The 20,971-nt window shown below is 35.5% G+C and overlaps 1 protein-coding gene across 1 annotated transcript; it reads right to left on the reverse strand.

Moving 5' to 3' along the window:
• Positions 1-831: 831 nt before the first annotated feature.
• On the reverse strand, positions 832-20,577 carry MYBPH (myosin binding protein H). Its single transcript, XM_053457662.1, has 11 exons — positions 20,227-20,577; positions 11,177-11,311; positions 7,711-7,878; positions 6,281-6,369; positions 5,905-6,100; positions 5,606-5,745; positions 4,968-5,127; positions 4,630-4,766; positions 3,777-3,963; positions 2,233-2,265; positions 832-1,117 (listed from the first exon to the last, which is right to left on the reverse strand). Exons 1-10 carry the CDS (start codon positions 20,519-20,521, stop codon positions 2,255-2,257), a joined length of 1,518 nt encoding a protein of 505 aa, XP_053313637.1. The 5' UTR covers positions 20,522-20,577; the 3' UTR covers positions 832-1,117; positions 2,233-2,254.
• Positions 20,578-20,971: the final 394 nt, after the last annotated feature.

The following is a 20,971-nucleotide window of genomic DNA, read 5'->3' on the forward strand; positions in this document are numbered from 1 at the left end:
TATAGCCCTCTGCTTCATCTGTTATATTAAGGAAATGTTCCATAGACACTACTAAAGGGTAAATTGCTACAGATACATTGAAGTTTTGCACTAAACGTTAATCCCTCTTAAAACAGTTTACCATTGTACATCCTCTCTCCTTACGCCGCTGCACTAGACCTACTGGGGCAGGTTTACCGTTCACTCTGAGTAACATTTAATAATAAAAAATTATCCAGCCTTAGAATAGTTTCTCATAAATGAAAAGTTCCCTATATGTACCTACATTACAATTGTATCATTAATATAATTAGTAACACAATATTATTACTAATTTCAATCGGTCTTTATGCAGCGATACACACCCTTACCCACCCGCTTTAGCCTAGCATTTCCTAGGACGTGAAGAAATAAATATGGCATTTGAGACTTGCCTTTTTGACTTCACGGTTATCTGGAAAGGTTTACAAATCTATCACAGATATTTACCACTCCTGACTAAACTTGTGATGTCATGAGCTTGTCTATGTTCCTTAAAAGAATGAGCACAACTCCATTTTCAGGAGTTATTTTTCATAATTATTTGAAAATGTGGTTACCTTTTTTCTGTTATGCAGAGGGTATATATTTTTTAAAAACATGAAATGGGTATTTATATATTCCTGACCAAGAAGAAAGAACTGTTAGCTCACAAATATAATCACATTGCGTCAGTCATATTTTTATTTGTCCTGTATTAATAATGTAAAAATAATATGTAGGATTCAAACAAGTCACGTAATATAGCCTTTACTGATATAGGCCAGGCCTTACCTGTATTGGAAATAAATTGACAACAAATAGTCAACACACTTTAGAAGATCAAATGTAACTATAATGTATTTATTGGTTTATTTAACTAATTGTCTTTGTACATATTCCATGGTTAGTCATCTATGTTTTAACATGCAATAAATGCATTTTAACTATGGTGTTTACACAAACATATATTTTGAGCGTGTGACAAGATATAGACACCATATTGATGACTCGCTGTTGTAGGAAAACTCCATTCATTGACTTATTGTGCTATTAGTTATTGGCATATTCAAATGTATTTCTTGATTTCGAGGTATAAGGAGCGGCACTCAGTGATCACCTAGAATAGAAAAAAACCCACGTTTTTAATTACGTACTAAAAAAAATATAGTGCATATGCTCTGGAGTTATAAATTGGTATTATATACGCACGGGCATGCGACTGAGGTAGAGTTTGGTCCCTTAACTCAATTGATCACTTGAACAGACACAACAGTGAATTTAGGGAAATATCAGGGAGTGAATAAATCAGGGAGTGGATAAACTATCCTCACAAACAATGCAGAGCATCAAATCAGATACCGTAATCCAGTGCTAGGGTGGCCTAATGATTGAGTTTAATCACTGTGTAACTGGCACAAACAGTTCTGGTTGACTACATGGAAATCAAGGGACGGCTAGCAAAGTCACGCACACACACACTTATAAATACTCTGTAACATGTACATATAAACACATTAACACACACATATACATCCCCTCTCACACACATACTTATTCTAAAACATACTCACTCCATCACACCTCACTCTATCAATCATGCTTCATTCTTCACAGCTCACATCCTTAGATTGTGTGCAGTCATTCTCTACAGCTGCTCGCACACCATTACTGTGGAGTCATGTCTTATGTGACCCTGCCTTCATGAGTGGGCCAGTACAAGTCACCTTGGGGCTCTTTGAAGATTTTTGGCTGACCACCGGGCCAGCCCACCCCTTAAGTTTAGATAGCAAACTGGGATTTAGTATTAATGAAAGGGAATGGAATACCATTCAAATACCCCATCCAGTTAGCAAGTACAAGCCAACATGTTTAATACAATATTTTATAGATTGCATTACTGTATGTTAACACTCAAAGAAATTGTCACTATGTTCAATGGCTTTATTTTATTAAAGTTAATGACCATATTGACATTTGACAAGACATGATACAGTGTATTCACTTTTGATCATATATTCACTTTTGTGAAAATGAATGATCATTTTCCAATTAAAGATTATGGTCCACCATCATCAAGCTCTATTTTGTAACCATTACTGTATTTTTTCTTTTAAAACAAGACGTATACAAATGTGTATGTACTTAGAGCAGAAGTAATTGTTCCAAAGCAAAACTTTATGTTAAGATTTTTCATTTTGGAAAACTGAATTATTTTTTAATATACATACTTACAGCAAAATAATATCATGATATTCTACTGTGGCACTGAAAGAAAGAAATACAAACCGTTAGTAAAGTGGCAAAGAACCCAGGAATCAGGAATATGAGAATGCTACGCATAGAAAACGAAATATTTTCCTTAGCTATAAGTTTGAGGTATAGCCGTCATTATTATTATTCAGCCCTAGTCAGCGCAGGACAAGCAGGCAACTCAGTATTGTCCTACACTGATCAACGTGGCATATGACGTTGCATAGACTGTGTGACCCTGGGATTTGTCCCTTTACCCTGGGATTGGAGCGAAACCCCTGATACTCACGGTGAAGCTTAGCATTTTCAGGTATGCTTATGGATGTACGGTATAAAACCTCTAAGTATGTAATCAGTTCTCATTAAGGCTCAATAAACATAGAAACAGTCATATTATAATAATTATTCATTGATTTATAATATTCAATTCTACTCCTATATTTAAAATCTGGAGTATTTTAAAGCATTAGAATGATAACTATATAACGGTTAATACATTTGGAAAAGTCATCAAGTGTGCTTTAACATTACTTTCTGTCAAAATATAACATAGTTGCTTAATCGGAAAACATGTTAGAACGAGCACAAGCCATAAACCGATATAGATCTCCTTTGCTGACCACAGTAAAATCAATTCTAGCGTCATATATAAAAACACTGATGACTAAACCAGACTTGGAATTCAGAGCATGAGTGATGCTAAGCTAATTTTAATTCCACATGTATTTGCCGCCGCCGGCAAAAACAAGTATTTGCTGCCTCTATTCATTATCACTTTTATGGGCCACAAGAAAACTAAGCCTTGGGGTAGCAAAAGTATGGGCTATCAATTTGTGCAGGTTTACCACATGTTCTAAGCAACTTGGAACTTGCATTGTAGCGTATCAGTCCTATCCACAAATGACCAAATTCACTGATATACCGAGGTTACTAGTGATACACTGTGTTCCTTTATTGCAGTGGGAAGGCATACGTAGGATCTACATGGATGCGAGTAGTGTCATTTTTCAGTTTGTGTAGACATTTTTAATGGTCAGCAACAAAAATATTCTACAGTTGTTGTTCCTTATATATATATATATATATATATATATATATATATATATACCGTATTGGCTCGGATATAGGCCGCACCCGAATATAGGCCGCACCCTAAAAGTTTGGTGCTTTTTTAAAGAAAAAGTTTTGTAATAGATATACTGCCACTCTGTCCCCCCACCCCCGAGATATGCTGCCACTCTGTGGCGTCAGGCGCTAGACCCCGAATATAGGCCGCACCCCCACAGCCTATATTCGGGCCAATACGGTATATATATATATATATATATATATATATTTAACCCCTTAAGGACAATGGGTGGTCCCCAAACCCATTGAAAACAATGCCTTTTGAGCCCGGGCTTTGTCATTAAGGGGATATATATATATCTATACATATATATATATATATATATATATATATAATGATCATGCAGCAAGGGATTTTTAATACGTTAAAACGCATGTATAAACAAAATGGAATTTACCTTTTACATCAAGTCGGCAATCTACAGATGCTTCTCCCAATGAGTTGATGGCTTTGCAGGTGTACACCCCACCATCAAAGGGACAGGGTTTGCGGATTTCAAGAGAGCACACTCCATGGTTTACAAGGCATCGGTATTTAGGGTCTTCCCCGATTTCCATCTGATTTTTCATCCACACAATTTTTGGCTGAAAAAAGGACATCATGTTGTATATCTTTCCACATCTAATCATAACGTTTTACATGTGTAAGCAAGTTAAAATACACCTTGCAATTGATTTTGGGAGGGGGGATTTACATGTTTGACAGTTCAGTATTTAATGATGGCGTTGCCTTTGCATTCACCATCTTTTAACATGTGTTTCTCTCTTGGAAGGTGACACTCTTTAAAAGAAAAGATCCGTCAACTATCCCAAATCCCATATTTAATAGTTCAGTGCACAAAATAAAACATTGTATTTGTGTTTCTAGTTACACCTGGTTCACACAGGTATATTTTGTTTTGTCATGAGACATTTACGATATTTTATTACAAAAATAAAAATAATAAATGTCACTGATGAAAAGCCACTCACAAGCAATCTAAAACCTAGTGGTATGGAAAGGGATTGGTGATTGCGTTATAGGCAGTAATGGAGTACATGGAGTACATGTTTTAGGGACATATTTAATTGTCATGTATGTTAAAGAACACACAAACAGCATGTGGGGAGATGTTTATAATGTTTTCATAACACTTTCAAAGTGATATCCTTTTTGCACCAACATTATATGTTCATCCTTTATTAACAATCTTCCTAAAAAAAATACTTTTGCTATGGACGGTTGTATCAATAAAGGAATTTTTCTCTTACCCTTGGACTGCCGCGCACACAACAAAACAACTTAGTGCTATAGCCATTGGTGGTTGTTCTATTATTGAGCACTTGGGTAAATTTGGGGGGCTCTTCAATCTCACGTTGCTTATATTGAGGAGGAGTATAAGTAACTCCTGTAAATGTTAAAAAAAAAAAAACGTAGTCAAGTGGTCAGACTTCCACAGGTACAACAATATTAAATTGCATTAACTGAAATGTATTAACGCTTATTGCTTACATGTGTGAAACAATACAGAGCATTAAATAATGAGAATAACAGGACGAAAAAGAAAAAAAATAATGCTAAAAGTGGTGCAAAGTAAGTGGCAACTGACCTGTTTTCTTAATAACAGCACAATCTTTAGTCACTGCAGCTTTCTCGCTTAGACCACACAAGTTTTCTGCAAACACTCGGAAATAATAAGAATTACCCATGATCAGGTCTGATACGGTACAATTAGTCTGGCGGTAATGTTCAAGAACAGTAAACCATTCCTGCAAAGAGGAAAACATTATTCATTAAGTAACAAAATGGGTTGTCTAAGGAAACTGAACGGAAAGTTCTTGGTTGTGGGCAAAACCCTGCTGTCTCTTCCATTCATAAGGCACATATAAAGTAGATAAAATATGATACCTCAACCAGAAAATATTAAAATAAAGAGAACGTGAAACAATTTTGCACCATGGTTTTGTTGTTCAGTGTTACAGCTATAGGCACTAATCAGTTAGACAGATTTATTATACTATCCATGATGTCAATGATCCATTACAGATCTCTTGTGCATCATGTTCTTCTGAGGAAAGCACTGGAAGTCCTGAAAATGAGGGTGTATTATACCAGAATAAAAATGTGTTGATTCACTAAAAAAACTACGATCGCCAGTTTACCGATAATCGCATTCCAGCTGGCAGCTTCAGGGACGAAAATGAGGGCCATATGCATTTTGTTTTGACTGAAACATAAAATACTCACCCCAGTTTTCTTATCAGACTTCTGTACAGTATATCCTTTAATTTCAGCATTGCCATCATCCAGTGGTGGTGTCCACTCAAGGGCAGCATTAAAACCCCACACATCCAGCAGTTTAATGCTTTTTGGAGGACTAGGACATTCTTAAATACGAAAACAAAAAAAAAACTTACATTTTAACTGCTTTTCCATGTCTCTTAGTTATTTGATAAATGGGATTTTGCTTTTTATTTATTACACATTTTATTTGTAAATCAAAAAACATTTATGAAACAACCAACTACATAATATAAAAATTTTACCAGCAATTTTTATGTCAATCTTGGCTTTGTCTTCCAATGTGTCTATTTTTACGACCAGCTCGTATGTCCCAGAATCCTTGCGCTCAGCTTTGCGAATGAAAAGAATAGTGTCAGTTTCGCCATTCCTGACGCTTGCAGACTTGGGATCCAGTGGCTGTCCATTTTTGGACCAGGTTACTTGAGGCTTTGGTTTCCCCTATGGAAACAGGCAACAAAAATCAGAAAAGTATTTAGTTTGTCATGTGACAAACTTTCGACTTGCACATTGTCTCCCTTTATACATTTGGGTAGTCTGCAAAGTGTTAATTTCTCCCATGCATTTGTACCCTATCACATGACTTACATCTGAAAGCAGAGCATAAAATACATGTTTTACCTGAAATGGAATCACCAGATTTACTGCTTCTCCAACTTGCTTGATATATGTTTGGCGAAGGTATCTTGGAAGACGAATTTTGGGGCGATCTTCAAGGAAAACATAAAACCACAAAATATTAAGTCATATATATATATGACTGGTATGTCTGGTTTATGACTATGACAAAAAACTATGTGTTTGCATTAATAGTTTCATAGTGGGCCACCTTGGTCATCTTTGACTCCTTAGTCTATCATATCCATAATCCATTAAGGCTATGCTGAAATACATATATCTATAATTGTCATGACATGTAAGTACGTAATATAAACAACAGTGCACAATTAGCAGAGCACTAAAACAGTAAATAAAAGTAAGACACTATATGACTGGCAAAGACAACATAATACATTTAGCTGTGTTTTGCTAACAATCTAGAGCAGTGCTTTATACTCCTTTGTTACTTCTCCCAAAAACTGAGATAAATTTAACGGACTACTAGATGCAAGATCAGCGCACCCAGTGTTAAGAAAACTACAAGCAAAAGTTTCCATGAGCTCTCCAGATTTGAGGTCATGCATGTGAGTGGCCGACCAGCTGTAAAAGCTATCATTTCTAAGCACTGAATGGCATGTGTCCTCTGCCATAAATAGGGACACTTTGACTATCACCTATAAGTCACTGAACCGTTGACACGAAAACAGCATATATGTCAACCCTGTGCATATTGGGTTATAGGTTTTTTTTCTTTATGTTAAGCATTATATGATAAGAAATATCCTAAAGTAGATGTTTTGTAGTGTATATTTTACTATATAAATGGTTATCCTTTACTACATTGCTATTGTGGTCTACCAGAATAAATTTCAAACTAAGTACAATGTCAGTAAGATGTTGTAACCATGCATACCCATTTACCATTATAGGTTTTAACTTATTAAGTTCATCATTTTTAGTATTTTGCATGATTTAGTTTTTTCAATCAGCTTAATTGTTTTGGAGATACTCTGTTATAAGTAAGTAGCCAAAGATGACAAATCTAGTACATCTAATTAACATTATGTCTTAAAGTCAATACCATCTATTTACCCCACATGTAAAAAGTCTGCAAACACAACAATTATAGACAACTATTTCTATATGTTTTATAGCCTCAAAAGTCACAATAATGTGTATTCGAGCAGAAGATGTTTAAATTTATCCTGATCCATAAACTTTCAAATCACATATTTTCTTTTGACATATAAACACATGATTTCTTTTTAATAATCAGATTAAACGGCTTAAAAAACAGGTACAAACTTTATTCTATATGGCTACATCAGCATAATTTAAAAGCTAAACAAAAAATGAATGTAATATTGAATTCATTAGTTCATAAAAATCCAAAAATTGTGTGAATATAAAAAAAAAACATTTAAAAAATATGTATATAAATTGTGTCTCACCCACAATTTCACGAATCTGCACAAAGTTTTCTAAAGAAACATGAGGACTGCTTCCGGCCTCGCTACTAGCTTTAACACGGACCAATATCTTATCACCAGCGGTCAGGTTTGTAATTTGGTAACGGGTAGAAACACTTGGCTCTTTGTTCACCTGAATCCATTCTTCACCTAATATTAATTGGAAATAAAATTAATGAAAATTAATTTTAAAAAAATTATTGGACTTTTACATAAGGCAAGCGTATAGCCAATAAACCTTAAAATATGAATTCTTAATTTAACAAAGCTTATAAAGAATTTTTGATAGCTAATTGGTGCTATAGTATAGCAAATGCAATTTTTTCCTTCCTACTTTCCCAGACTAAGAACCACAAAGATGTCAACCTTCGTAAGGTATTATGGAACATCTATGACATTCTCTTTGTCCATAAAAAAACACAAGAATTACATTAGAGCCACAAGGAGCTGGGGGAAACATTCATTATTTAAAAACACCATTTTAGAATTATAAAATATACTGTAGCATATTAGTCCTGGAAGTCATATACTCCAGTACTTCATATGAGTCCATGTAGGCTATTTATGCCCAAATTTCAGACACAAAGATCCATTCTTTGTATAAACATGGTGTTGTGATCATCCGAATGTATTCTGGTAACCATTTATTCTATGAACATGGTAATCATATGTGGTAGAATCTTTTAGACCAGTGCTTAAACTGAATGTAAGCAGATGTTGACACATACTTTACACAGAGGTGTCAGGCCTGGGGTGACCACATGTCAGTCCCTGACAGCCTCAATCCAGGACAATGTATTGTCATGGAATGAGAAATCTGAGTGAAGGAGGTATCGGCCAATCAGGAAAGACTTCTCAACTCTCCTGATTGCCTGAGAGTTCAGAAGCCTCTCCTGATAGGCTGAGTCCCTCCTTCACACCAACTCAGTGTAAGCTGCAGCCAGCACCAGGTATGTGTGTTTGACTGTGTGTATGTCACTGTGTTTGTCTGTTTGTCACTGTGGTTGTCTGTTTGTCACTGTGGTTGCCTGATTGTGGGAATATGTTTGTAATGTCTGGTAATAGAGTAGTTAATTCTCTGAATCTGCTCATGCCTGGTAATAGAGGGGTTAACATTCTGAATCTACTCATGTGTGTAATGATTGTATGTATATTATTAAATCTGAAATCAACATGGTTTCCAAGGCTTCCTAGTAATTAATATATAATAGTATATGCTTCATCGTTTGTCCCTGAATGGCAGAAATAATATGTGGTCACCCTAGTGTAAGCACATTCATGGCAAGTGAATCACATGGCAGATCTTTTTATAACATCAAAACAATAGGGCATCATATTCCTGTATGAAAGCCTTCTGCAACCTCTTATATGGCTCCTAGCATTCATGTGCCAAACCTTTTCAGTACATTGGAAGCAAGTATTAGGCTTCTTACCGCCAGGTCTCTGAAAGGGGCTGAGTGGAAGAGGTTAATTGTTATTTAATCTTCTGTTGACATTAAGAACATTGGCACTCCAGGTATCTGCACAACGCTATTTCAAAATGTAGTTTCACACATTCTTTTGCATTAGCGGTCTGTCATGTCTGGAATGGTGAGAAATCTTAATTGCAATTCTAGGTTTCCTTGTTGGCATGATGTGTATGTATTTAGGGATTCATAGACCAATAGTACTGAAACTGTGGTTGGTGGACTATTAGTGAGTTCCAAGATACTTTCATGTGGTCCACAGTATGATACAAGGAGTTTGTGTAGAATGTGTGTAGGTATGAAAAAGTGGCAGCAGGAATGAACACTGTCTTTATGTTAATTTAAAGGTTTTATAAGTATTATAAATAATAATATATATTTTATTTATATAGTGCAACAATTTATGCAGCTCTTATTCATTCCTTCATTGACGTTCCTGGCCCTGTTTGTTGAGTCCGTGGATTTCTGTCGCATAGTTGATTCTCTGGTTTTGACCTCGAGCATAGACTCCAATAACGATTACCCATTTGGATTGCCTTTTGGTACCATACTATTGCCCATTCCACAGACTCAGTTGCCTTTGGCCCGTTCCGCATACTACCTGCTTTTACCTGTTTGTGTCTATAGAAGATAAAGTATAAGGCTAGAGCAGACATCTGCAATTAGGCACATTCACACCTGTCTGACTTCAGCCTAGATCTGAGCCCTACCTGAGTTAGCACCTGTGTCCCTGACAGTGGGACAATGGAGCAGCTACATGGGACAGTAGGACAGGCACAAAATATCAGGGCTGTCTCATCAACACGGGGCAGATAAATGACTACAAAATTACTACAAAAGAGAAAGTCATGCTTGCAAGCTTAAAAATTGGCAAAAACATGATTCTCATTGATCAATTAAACATTAGACATGTTGGTTACATGAACTAAACTTATCCTATCACAGACCATAGTTGCCAACTGTCCCTGGACAGTCCTGGGATTTGTGAGCTTGTCCAAGACACTTTCAGTGTCCTGGGACATGTCCCTAGAAATCAGCAGTTGCAGATGTCGGTCAGGGAACGCAGCGCAAGGGGTGAGGTCTGTGAGGTCTCTTGCTTCTTCTGTCTTCTTTCTCCTAATCAGGCCTTCCGGACTGCAAAAGGGTCTGTCTTCTTTCTTTGACCGATTCTCCCCAGTATCAGCTCCGTTGACCAGCACTTCCACAGTGTTTCTGCAAAAGGGTGTGCGTGTAGGCTCCCTACACGCACACCCTTTTGCAGAAACACTGTGGAAGTGCTGGTCAACTGAGCTGATACTGGGGAGAAGCAGTCAAAGAAAGAAGACAGAAGAAGAAGCAAGAGAAGAAGAGCAGCTGCGAGAAAGGATACAGGGATGTGGTAGCTGCTGGGCGGAGAAAGTATGGAGTCATTGAGTGAGCATGTGAGAGCGTGAAAGCATTAGAGAACATGAGTGAGAGTGATAAAACCAATGAAACGCAAAGAAGATGATTATGATAGGTGTTATGATGTATCAATGTCAATGTCTGGCTCAGTATATAGTGATGGAAGTTATGGTATACCACCATCAGTGTCTAGCTTAGTATATAATGATGGAAGTCATTCTGTATCCTCATAAGTTTCTAGATCAATATATATTGATGCAAGTCATGCTATATGGCCATCTGTGTCTGTATCACTATATAATGATGGCAGCTGTGGTGTATGACTGCCAGGCTCAGTATATAATGATGGGAGTTATGCTTTACCACCTTCAATGTCTGCATTACTATTTGATTATGGGAGTTATGTTGTACCATCACCAGTGTCAGGCTTGCTATATAATGATGGGAGTTAACTATCCACTATCATTGTCTGGCTAAGTATAAGATGAGGGGGTTAACCATCAGTGCCTGGCTCAATATATAGTAATATGATTTATGCTGTTTATCATACTATATGATGTGGTCATTAAAAGCACGCATTCATTTTTGTATAAACTTACTGCCTTCTTTTTGGTATTCCAGTAGGTATCCATCCAGAGCAGCCGATCCTTCACTCTCGGGAGCCTTCCATTTCAGTGACAGTGAAGAGTCATTAACATCATCTACTACCAAATCTTTAGGAGCACTAGGAGGTTCTATTGAAAAAACATACAGATAAGTAAAGTAGTATATAAATATAACAACTTCATACAAACCTTACAAAGAAACAATAATTAAGAAAAAGAACATTCTTTAAAAGCCAACATAATCCAAGAAAGCACAGCCACTAATGAGAACATTGTGAGATGAGATGTAAGTCAGTTATTTGTCAGGGAAGTAAGAAAAGACGCTTCCTTCTCCAGGTTCAACAACCTTCTATTATGGGTAGCCTAACAGCAAAATACAGATGTGCACATGTATGGGTAACATCATAATTCAGCTGATCTTAGATCTGGTGCTATACTAAATACTGCATTTAACAAGGAGTCCCAAACTCCAGGCAACTATCCTGTGCTTATGAACAAACACAATATTATATCATAGAATGTAGATAAAATAGAAATGTGAAAAAAATATATGTAGAAAGGACATGATTGCAAGAGTGTAGCACTGGAAACACACATTGCTAGGGCACTAGAAAAAAAATTGAAATTGTAGGGCTGGCCCTGCTTGTCTGGTAATCTTGTACTGAAAATTACAGGATATATCCCTTGTAGTCATAAGCCTCTTCATCAGTTATTAATATAAGCCATTGTTTCAAAATGAGAAGCCTAACATAAACTAAAACCAATATTAATGTTAGGATCATCCAAACCAAAATTGACATACAAAGTTGAATTCCGTCCAGGCAGTTTTGCTAGAATTTGGGAGCCTGGGGCAGTTCTTTTTTTATATATATATATATATATATATTTTAAAGTTTTTTTCACATTTTGTTCTATTTATCTACATTCTATGATATTATATTGTGTTTATTCATAAGCATAGGATAGCTGCCTGGAGTTTGGTCTACATATTAAATAATGTATTACATAATTACAATGTGTTACTGGTCAAATAAATGAGTAATTAATACATGTTGGTGGAGCCTTTTTACCTTGTCCAGTAAATATATATAGTATTATTATTATACTTTATTTAGAAGGCGCCGACAGTTTCCTCAGCACTGTACATAATGAAAATGTTACAGACAACGACAAGTACAATACAAGTACTGGACATACAGCAATTGACATACAGATACAAGAGGAATGAAGTGCCCTGTTCCCACGGGAACTTACAATGTAGGTATATATTTCTGAATATAGATGCAAAAGGCGATCATTGTTGACCTTATCTGCATGCGCCTACCCAGAATTGTGGTTGTGGCAGCACCATGGGATTTCTGGGGGAAAAAACAAGCCTTCTGGCTTGTCTGGTAGATGTGGATGAGTGTTTAATAACGCTTCTACTACATATATATATATATATATATATATATATGTATATATATATATATATATATATATATACATACATACAACCGTTCAAAAGTTTGGGGTTACTTAATGAAAAGCACATTTTGTCCATTAAAATAACATCAAATGGATCAGAAGAAGAAGAAAGAAGAGGGGGAGAGATAGATAAGAACGAGTGAGGGTGACAGAAGAAGAAGAAAGGAAGAACTAGCCTTAAAATGTTTAAAACAGACATGTTCTGTTGTTTTTCTGTCCAAAGACACCTACAAACAACACATTTTCTGAATTTTTGTTACACAGTACTTGTGCATATACTGTACACATCTTACTTTTATTACATGATTATTAGTATTTACATGGGAGGTACACATATGTAGCAGAAACTTTAACATGTAGAAAGAGCTTGCTAACAATGATACAGACCCCTGGTGCTCCGTGCATCATTATTAACCTTATGTAAAATAAAGAAGTTGCCCTAAGGCTGAAAGGAATTATGACCAGCGAATTTTATTTACCACTATTATCCTAAATACTTTAAAGCCTCAATCCTTATTTGATCGTTGGCATGGTCCTATACTTAGCATAACCTTATGCTTACCCCAGGCATGTTTTAATTTACACACTGCCTCTACCCGTTCAGCTGTAACTTAAAAGTCACGCAATGGAAAACTGCCCATCAGTGCACTTTGATTACAAGGCACTTCTTTCATTCTTACGTACTTAATATAAAACAAATAGTTGGGCTGGCACCTATATGATTATATTGGTTACGCAAAACAAAATTAATTTTAGGAAACTTTTGATTTATTTATTTGTGTGTAAATCACAAGAATTGCAATAGGAGAACATTTTAAGTTAAGTGTTAACTTGAAAATCCCTGCCGTTTGTTGGTCTTGGCAAATTCTACATTTCACACATGCTTTTCCTTTCTAAAAATCCTACAAGCATTTGTCACATTTGACACCTGCCGACTGCATACAGAACTAATCTTCTGGAACATTTGTAGGGCTTGCCCTTCTATATTTAAACCTTGTACGCACTGTACCCATAAGTTATGGGCAACGGAAACATACTTGCTAATATGTCACTCTAACATGCGTGTAAAACAGGCTTATTTAAAAATACAAGCCATGCATGTCCTGATCCAAAAATCCATACATAATTTGTAAAATATAATGAAGAATGTCAGTCTTGTGGAATGTTTCCTTATTAAGAAATTTATCTGTATATGTTAAACCGATAGTCACTAAATATTTGTTATTCAGATATTACATATTAAAGCACATTCGCTTGGACATATGCTTAGTAACGGGCTAGGTTTTAGAGCGGAAAGTAATTATGGTATTAATGAATTAAGCATTACTGAATAACTTTGTAAAACAATGTTTAATTTGTGCTACAATTATGATTATTATTATGTTTGTAAACATTGTTAACTAAATTAAAAACTAATATTACATACGTTTTCCGTATTCTCTTGAACGTATTTCTTAATGCATGTGTTTGCCAAGTCAAAGCCCCACTTTGCCGTATTTTTGTCTCTCTGATAAGTATTGGGTGTGATAAAAGTGGTATACTTGAAAATCAAATATTCTGAATTCTCCAGCTTCCTAAGAAGTGAAATGTGATATTTATAGCTCTCCCAGCCACAAGAATCTGTGCTATGAGTAGAGTAAGGTTTACTTAGAGAAAAGTTTCTCACAAAGCATCCTATAAAAATATACTTTTGTTTTATTTTTTTAAAGGTATTTTTAACAGCATGTGAAAACTTCCAATATACACTCACACTAACATACATAATTTATAATTGTGTCAAAAGCACATAATAAACATATACAATAAAACTGCTAAATCACATAATCGTTGTTCTTTGATTAGCTGGCTAAAATCATTTAATAGTAGCTGTAAACACATCTGATAATGGGATTATGAGTGGGGTCATGTGTACTCCCATTGTCAATCTTGATTGACTACATAATTTCATGGGCTATAGTTGGCACCAAAGTAAACCAATATATATGAGAAGAATCAGAATATTGGAATAATTTAAATAAATAAATGCTGCCCCCCAAAATTGCCAAAATCTGGTAATATCACAGATGACTTTAGCATTTGCCCAATGCATTTAACACACATAATTAAATATGTATATATATATATATATATATATATATATATATATATATATATACATATATATATATATATATATATAAATAGGACGAGTAGGGCTATCTTGCAATATTTAAGAATATGTGTAATCCACCATTTAATCTTAGTAAACCATAAAATGGTAATATTGAATTCATACAACTAAATCAGTTGATGGATGTAGTATAAAAGCATTATAAATACCATAGCAGTCATAGCAAAAGCATATGTTTATGAAATGTAGACAACTCAGGGTATTATAATTGGGCAATTTTTAATGCAGCCATTTCCCTATCCATATATTTGTCATGTCGTGATGTCCACTTTGGTGTGCAAAATAGTTCTAATGATGAAAGGTTTATTTTAAAAAAGGATACCGGTATTTCTTTCTCCTGACCTAACACTAAATCAATTTAACTTTTATTAAACTTAAAGCAATATTTTCTAGAATTGTTTTTAATCACGTTTAAAGCTTTTCTTTCAAACTACCAAATTCTAAACCCTGTAAATGCCACCCCCAAATCTATCCACATACTAAAACCACATGGCCTATATTCTCAATTCCACCCAACACCAACCAGTGCTACCTACCAGTAGGTTTCCCTATATATCAGGCCTGGACTGGTTATCTAGCAAACAGGGCAAGTGCTCAGAGGGCTAGTGAATGATGAGGTTCAATGAGTAAATTCAGGTTTGCAACTGCAACGTTCATTATTTAGTCTGTCCCTGTCACTTAGAATTGTTCTTGTTTTTGAAAAAAAGCAATTCTTCTCCATTAAAATAACATCAAGCATATCAGAAATACAGCGTGGACGTTGTCAAAGTTGCTAATGACTATTGTAGCTGGAAATGGCTGATAATTAATAGAATATGTTCATAGGTGTACAGAGGTCCGCAACCATAAATCCTGTGTTCCAAAGGCACATTGTGTTGGCTAATCCAAGTTTAAGTTTAAAAGGCTAATTGATCATCACAACAGCCTTTTGCAATTATGTTAGCACTGGTAGAAATTTCATCGCTATAACTCCAAAGTCCTACATATAAAGTTGCATACAAGCAAACACAAAATAGAACAGGTTTGTCTCTTCTACTGATTAACGAATCTCAAGTTTATTATTAAGACAGAGGTACTTTCATGGTGTTACTCATTAAGACACAGATTCACAGCATGGTATAAACTCAAAGTGTGACTGCTTCATCGTGTATACTTAACTACAAAAAATAAGATCTGAGAAAGTGATGCATATTTCTCTATAATTGATCTTTATTTCAATAAAAAAAAACTAAAGCCCTCCTGGCTACCTCATACCATTCTGTCAGATGTAGCTTACTGCTATGCTTTGTGACACTTCAGCACATAAATAGGTTCAATACCAAGCAAAGCTTCTACAGGAGAATGCATCGGGAGTGAATGAAGACCCCCCTCAACATTGCTGACTAATGAACATTAGCAGCCACTGGAAAGATGAAATACAACTTCAGTTTGCTTTTCTCTTATAGTGAAGAAAGGTTCACATTATATGAATATAGTTAGTCATGCATGCTGAAACAAAAGAGACTCCTTTCCATAGAGGCAGGGTCATGATCTACCTGAAGCAAGCTCTCCACACCCTAGATTCCCCCAGCTAGGCATCAATTTCTACAGTCTAAATGGCCAAGTTATAAGGAGCAGATGAGATCTCCCAAACTGGCCAATGGCAGTGCACTGGGGAGCCCCCAGAAATGAAACCTAGTCCCAGTGTACTGCCAAGCAATAGTATCCTTACGAGAAGTACACCATCAATACTGCCTTCGTACAATAAGAGAACATTCTTTAATGGGGAGCAATTGGAAGAAAGGAGATGTGCCTTTAAGGAGCCAACATTGGGGAAAGTGGTGCTTTGTGGGTTAGAGGGGGCAGTGGGGCTCAGGGTGCTAACTTGACTGTGTCTAGGGGACCTAATAAAGAATTTAAGAGGGCTTAGGGTAAGTAAGGAGTGTAAAGGATAATAACCTCAGGTAAAAAGGAAGGACCTGTGAAAAATCTATAGCATAGCACAGAGACTGATATGTTAGCAAATGAATGCATTAAGTTACAAAGAGGTTTAGATAAAATGTATGTAACATGGAGCTAGCATTGAAGGAAGAGGATGTTATGGTAAGAAGGGTTCAGTCTGAAATAGCATGTTAAGGGGGCCAGTCTTAGGGAACAGGCATAGGGCAGGTTGACCGACCTACCTACCTAGCCCAGAAATACTGCCCAGGGCCTTAATAACACCCCTGCCCCAAAGATGCCCCTGGAGAAAGCAAGAATTTGGGTGCTTCGCCTGCTTTGGTAATTATTGTTAAAATGATTCAGTCTGGTAAGAGTAAAATTCATGTCACATAATTAAAAACAAACACACACATACTGTGTATATATACTATACTGTTTAGCGACTTATGAATGATAACGAAAAGAACAGGGTCATGTCTATAGTTGTTGGCAACATAAAATGAAAGAAACAGAACATACACTAGGAAGGAATTATATGCATCAGTAAATCTGCAATTGAGTTAATCCGAAAACATTTCCAATGTCACTGCCCACAAACACACATTTTAATACGTTTGTTGGTTTCTTTTTTATTCATTACAATTTACTTTGGAGAATTAAACCGTCCATCAGCCTAGGGAAGTCCATTTGCATTTGTCATTAATGGCTAAGAATTATAAATAGTCTAACAATTACATAAATAGCATTGCAAGGAGCATTTCCACATATGGAAACCACTTGACAGCAAACGCTTGAGTGAAATGGACAAGTGAATGATGGGGCATATAATTGCTATTGGTTGCTATCATTATAGATAATTCCCTCTCACATGTATGTTCTGGAATTTAAAGCCACCCATTGTGAATGCATGGTTTGAAACAGATAATATTTGATAAGAAACCTCCTAAATACAAATGTGAAATGGATTTGCCGCATTCAGATAACATATGCCTTTGTATGTGCAAAAAACACGAAATGTAACAAAACAATAAATGAAAAAATCGTTAATGCAAGGTGGCCGTTAAGACATACCATCTACTTTGTGGTATATTTTTTTAAGCAAGAGGAAGTATATTTGTTGGAACGTGCACGCATAAACATATACAAGTTTCAAAGCAAAAAGGTTCAGATACAGCTCATCTGTAAAATAAAAAAAGGTTTAGCTATCTGAGAAACATAAAATGTACTGTTTGGGAGTTACTATAAGCCAATTTAAAACTTGATGCATTTGGAAGTATACGTCTGTTTATTATTATTATTATTATTATTATTATTATTATTATTTATATAATATTAAATATTTCTTTCTTTTATGTATGAAGCACCACCAAATTACACAGCACTGTACAATTTAACTGGGAAAGTTAACACATACACAACAAATATACGTTAATACATACGGATACATCAGAAGTTGAGAAGCGTTGATGTTGCATAAAGTACGTTCTAATTATAGGTCTTATATGAGTCTCAGCAAAAGTGTGAGGCTTGCACTTAGGCTAGTATGGTATACTTCTTAAAGGGATACTCCAGCCATCATATGCACCTTAAGTATGTAAGTTAGTGGGCGTGTTTGTGTTTAGGTAAGTATGTTAGTGTGTGTTTTAAGTATGTGATTATGTGTATAATATATTAATGTGTGTGTTAGTATGTGTGTGTGTTTAGCATGGGTGTAAGTATGTTACTGTGTGCGTGTATAAATATATTACTGTGTGTGTAAGTATGTTACTGTGTGAGTTCGTATGTGTGCAAGTAGGTTAGTATTTGTGTGTGTGTAAGTATGTTTACTGCGTGTATGTTACTGTGTGTAACACACAGTAGGTCTCGCTACAGAGTTACATCACTTTCTGATATGCTCTCTAAAGTGTGGGAATTTTTTTTAGGTTGAATGCATGCAAATGAAGGTACTTTATGTAGGCATCCTTTTACCTCAAAACTCAGTTTGTATTTATTTTTTAATGCATGGTGAGGTCTAATGTATGTAGTTATTGGAGCTAAAACGTAAGGTCTTATGTTGCATTTAAGTGTTCCTCTATATAAACCAAGAAAAATTATTATGTACACATATTGCACGAGTTCAGTAACACTCCTGTAGAAGTCATTGAAGAAAGAGCCAATTGTATGTATGGTTTAAAACCTCAGTTAGATTGGTTGTTGCTACTTCCAGTAGGTGGTTAGCTTACATTGACTAGGATGGGAGATTTACTTTTGTAGCCTATGCAAGAAGCATACTAAGGAATGCTCTGTGCTTGCAGTAGAGGCAGCTATGGGAGGAGTTAAGAGAAACAGGTGCCTTATTTTCTAACTTGAATAACTAAAGAATGTCTTGCGCCTATTTGCCAGCAGTGAAATACACCAGAGTCTAAGTGGGCCAGAATGCTTGCTTAAAGTGAAGGTTTAATCTTTATTTTCATATTCACCTTTTTTATTAATGTAACAAAGGACACATCTTTAAAAAAAATGGGGAAAATAAATAACCTAGGTTTTATTTTTTTTAAAAAATATATTTTTGTTATCCATTGGAAGCTGTATATAATAACATAAAATCAATGAAACTGAAATGCTGCACAAATTGTATATAAATAATATAAATAAAAGATAATAGTAACAATAATAAGGACTTCAGTGTTATTATTACGTGAAGATATAGTTTGTTAAAATCAAGAACTATAGTAATTAGCATAAAAAAAACAGCACAAAGAACATCAATGTTTTATAGTTTTACACATTAAATGTTTAAACAGGGCTCTATGTGAAACAGACACCTTAAACTATTGTTTTTTGCACATGTATACAAGGGACATCATTTGAAGTGTAAAGTATTAGATGGGATATTTGCATTGTAATCTGTTTGTCTCTTAAAATATTTGCTAAATTATATTTAAAGGAGCAACATCGCGCAGAATGGGTTAATATGAGGAGCATATTAGGCAAAATAGAAAGATAATAAGGAATTTGATTGGAGAGCGTTATAGCGCTGATTGATGTAAAGGTCGCAGCTTCATATGACAGATCCTGATAAATTAGTTATAATTTTATATTATCCTTTAATATTGGTTGCTTCACAGGTTGATTATTTATAATAAAATGCAATCATGTAGGTTTTTGTCACATTTTTTATAGTAATACAGCTACAGGGGCTTTATCACTAAACATTTCAGTTATATATATATATATATTTTGGAGGGTTCAACAGGGCATTCAAGGAGGACCGGTATTAGAGTCCACTAATGAGTAGCTGGATCTTGAATTTCATCTAAAAGATTTAACATTTTGTGAAGATATCTCTTCTGCTTCTGTGGGTAAGTGGTTTATTGAGCGTGGCCCTCATAATCCATAGCTAATGCAACACTATTAAATGTTATATTTCACAGCTTACATACAACTCATTGAAAAACTCAGCGAATAAGTCCAAAACGTCTTGTCACACAGTCCATGCATACAATACCTTTTTTAGGGGCTTCTGGTTGGGGTTCAGGGCTTACAATTTCTGCTTCTACCACTGGGGCAACTGTCTCTGTTGTTGGCGCAGGTGTCTTTGGAGCAAGAGCAGCATCCTCCTGGACAGAAGCAGGGACCTCAGGGGTTGGAGCAGGAACTTCGGGGACAGGAGCTGGGACCTCTGGGGCAGGGGCAGGGGCTTCTTGGACCGGTGCAGGAGGTTCAGACACTGGAGTTACTTGTGGTTTGCTAGTCGCAGCCTGTGCTGCTGGGGATTTTTTTATGGGAGCTTTAGCTGGCATGGTTGAGGCTTTGCTCTCGACAACTGCTTCTGTGAGATCTTACAGTCGTTCTGATTTATATATCTCTTTGCCGGGCATTTAACTATACCATCTGTGTTTTTTTTTTTCCCCACAAAGTGCCTCCGTTTATTTAAAGCATCAGTACACTCAGCTACTTAGGACAGAAATAGCTCTACTCTAAACATCACACAGTTTTGGAGTCATTTGTACTTTATGGAGTTAAGGAATTCAAGATAAAATCTAACGATAATTTATTTCATGTGTCGTATTTAATTTCAAATATAAAATACTTGTTTAGAAAAACACAGCTTTATAAGGCCTTAGTTTTTTATAGTGCTATTTATATTTAATTTAAGCGTTACAAAATGAAATTCAACATTCTGTTTCTAAAAATCAACAGAAATATTTATTTTTCTTTTAGATTTTTGTTTTGTGTTAAGCACGCTTATT

Source organism: Spea bombifrons, chromosome 2, assembly GCF_027358695.1.
Source record: "Spea bombifrons isolate aSpeBom1 chromosome 2, aSpeBom1.2.pri, whole genome shotgun sequence".
Taxonomy (NCBI): domain Eukaryota; kingdom Metazoa; phylum Chordata; class Amphibia; order Anura; family Pelobatidae; genus Spea; species Spea bombifrons.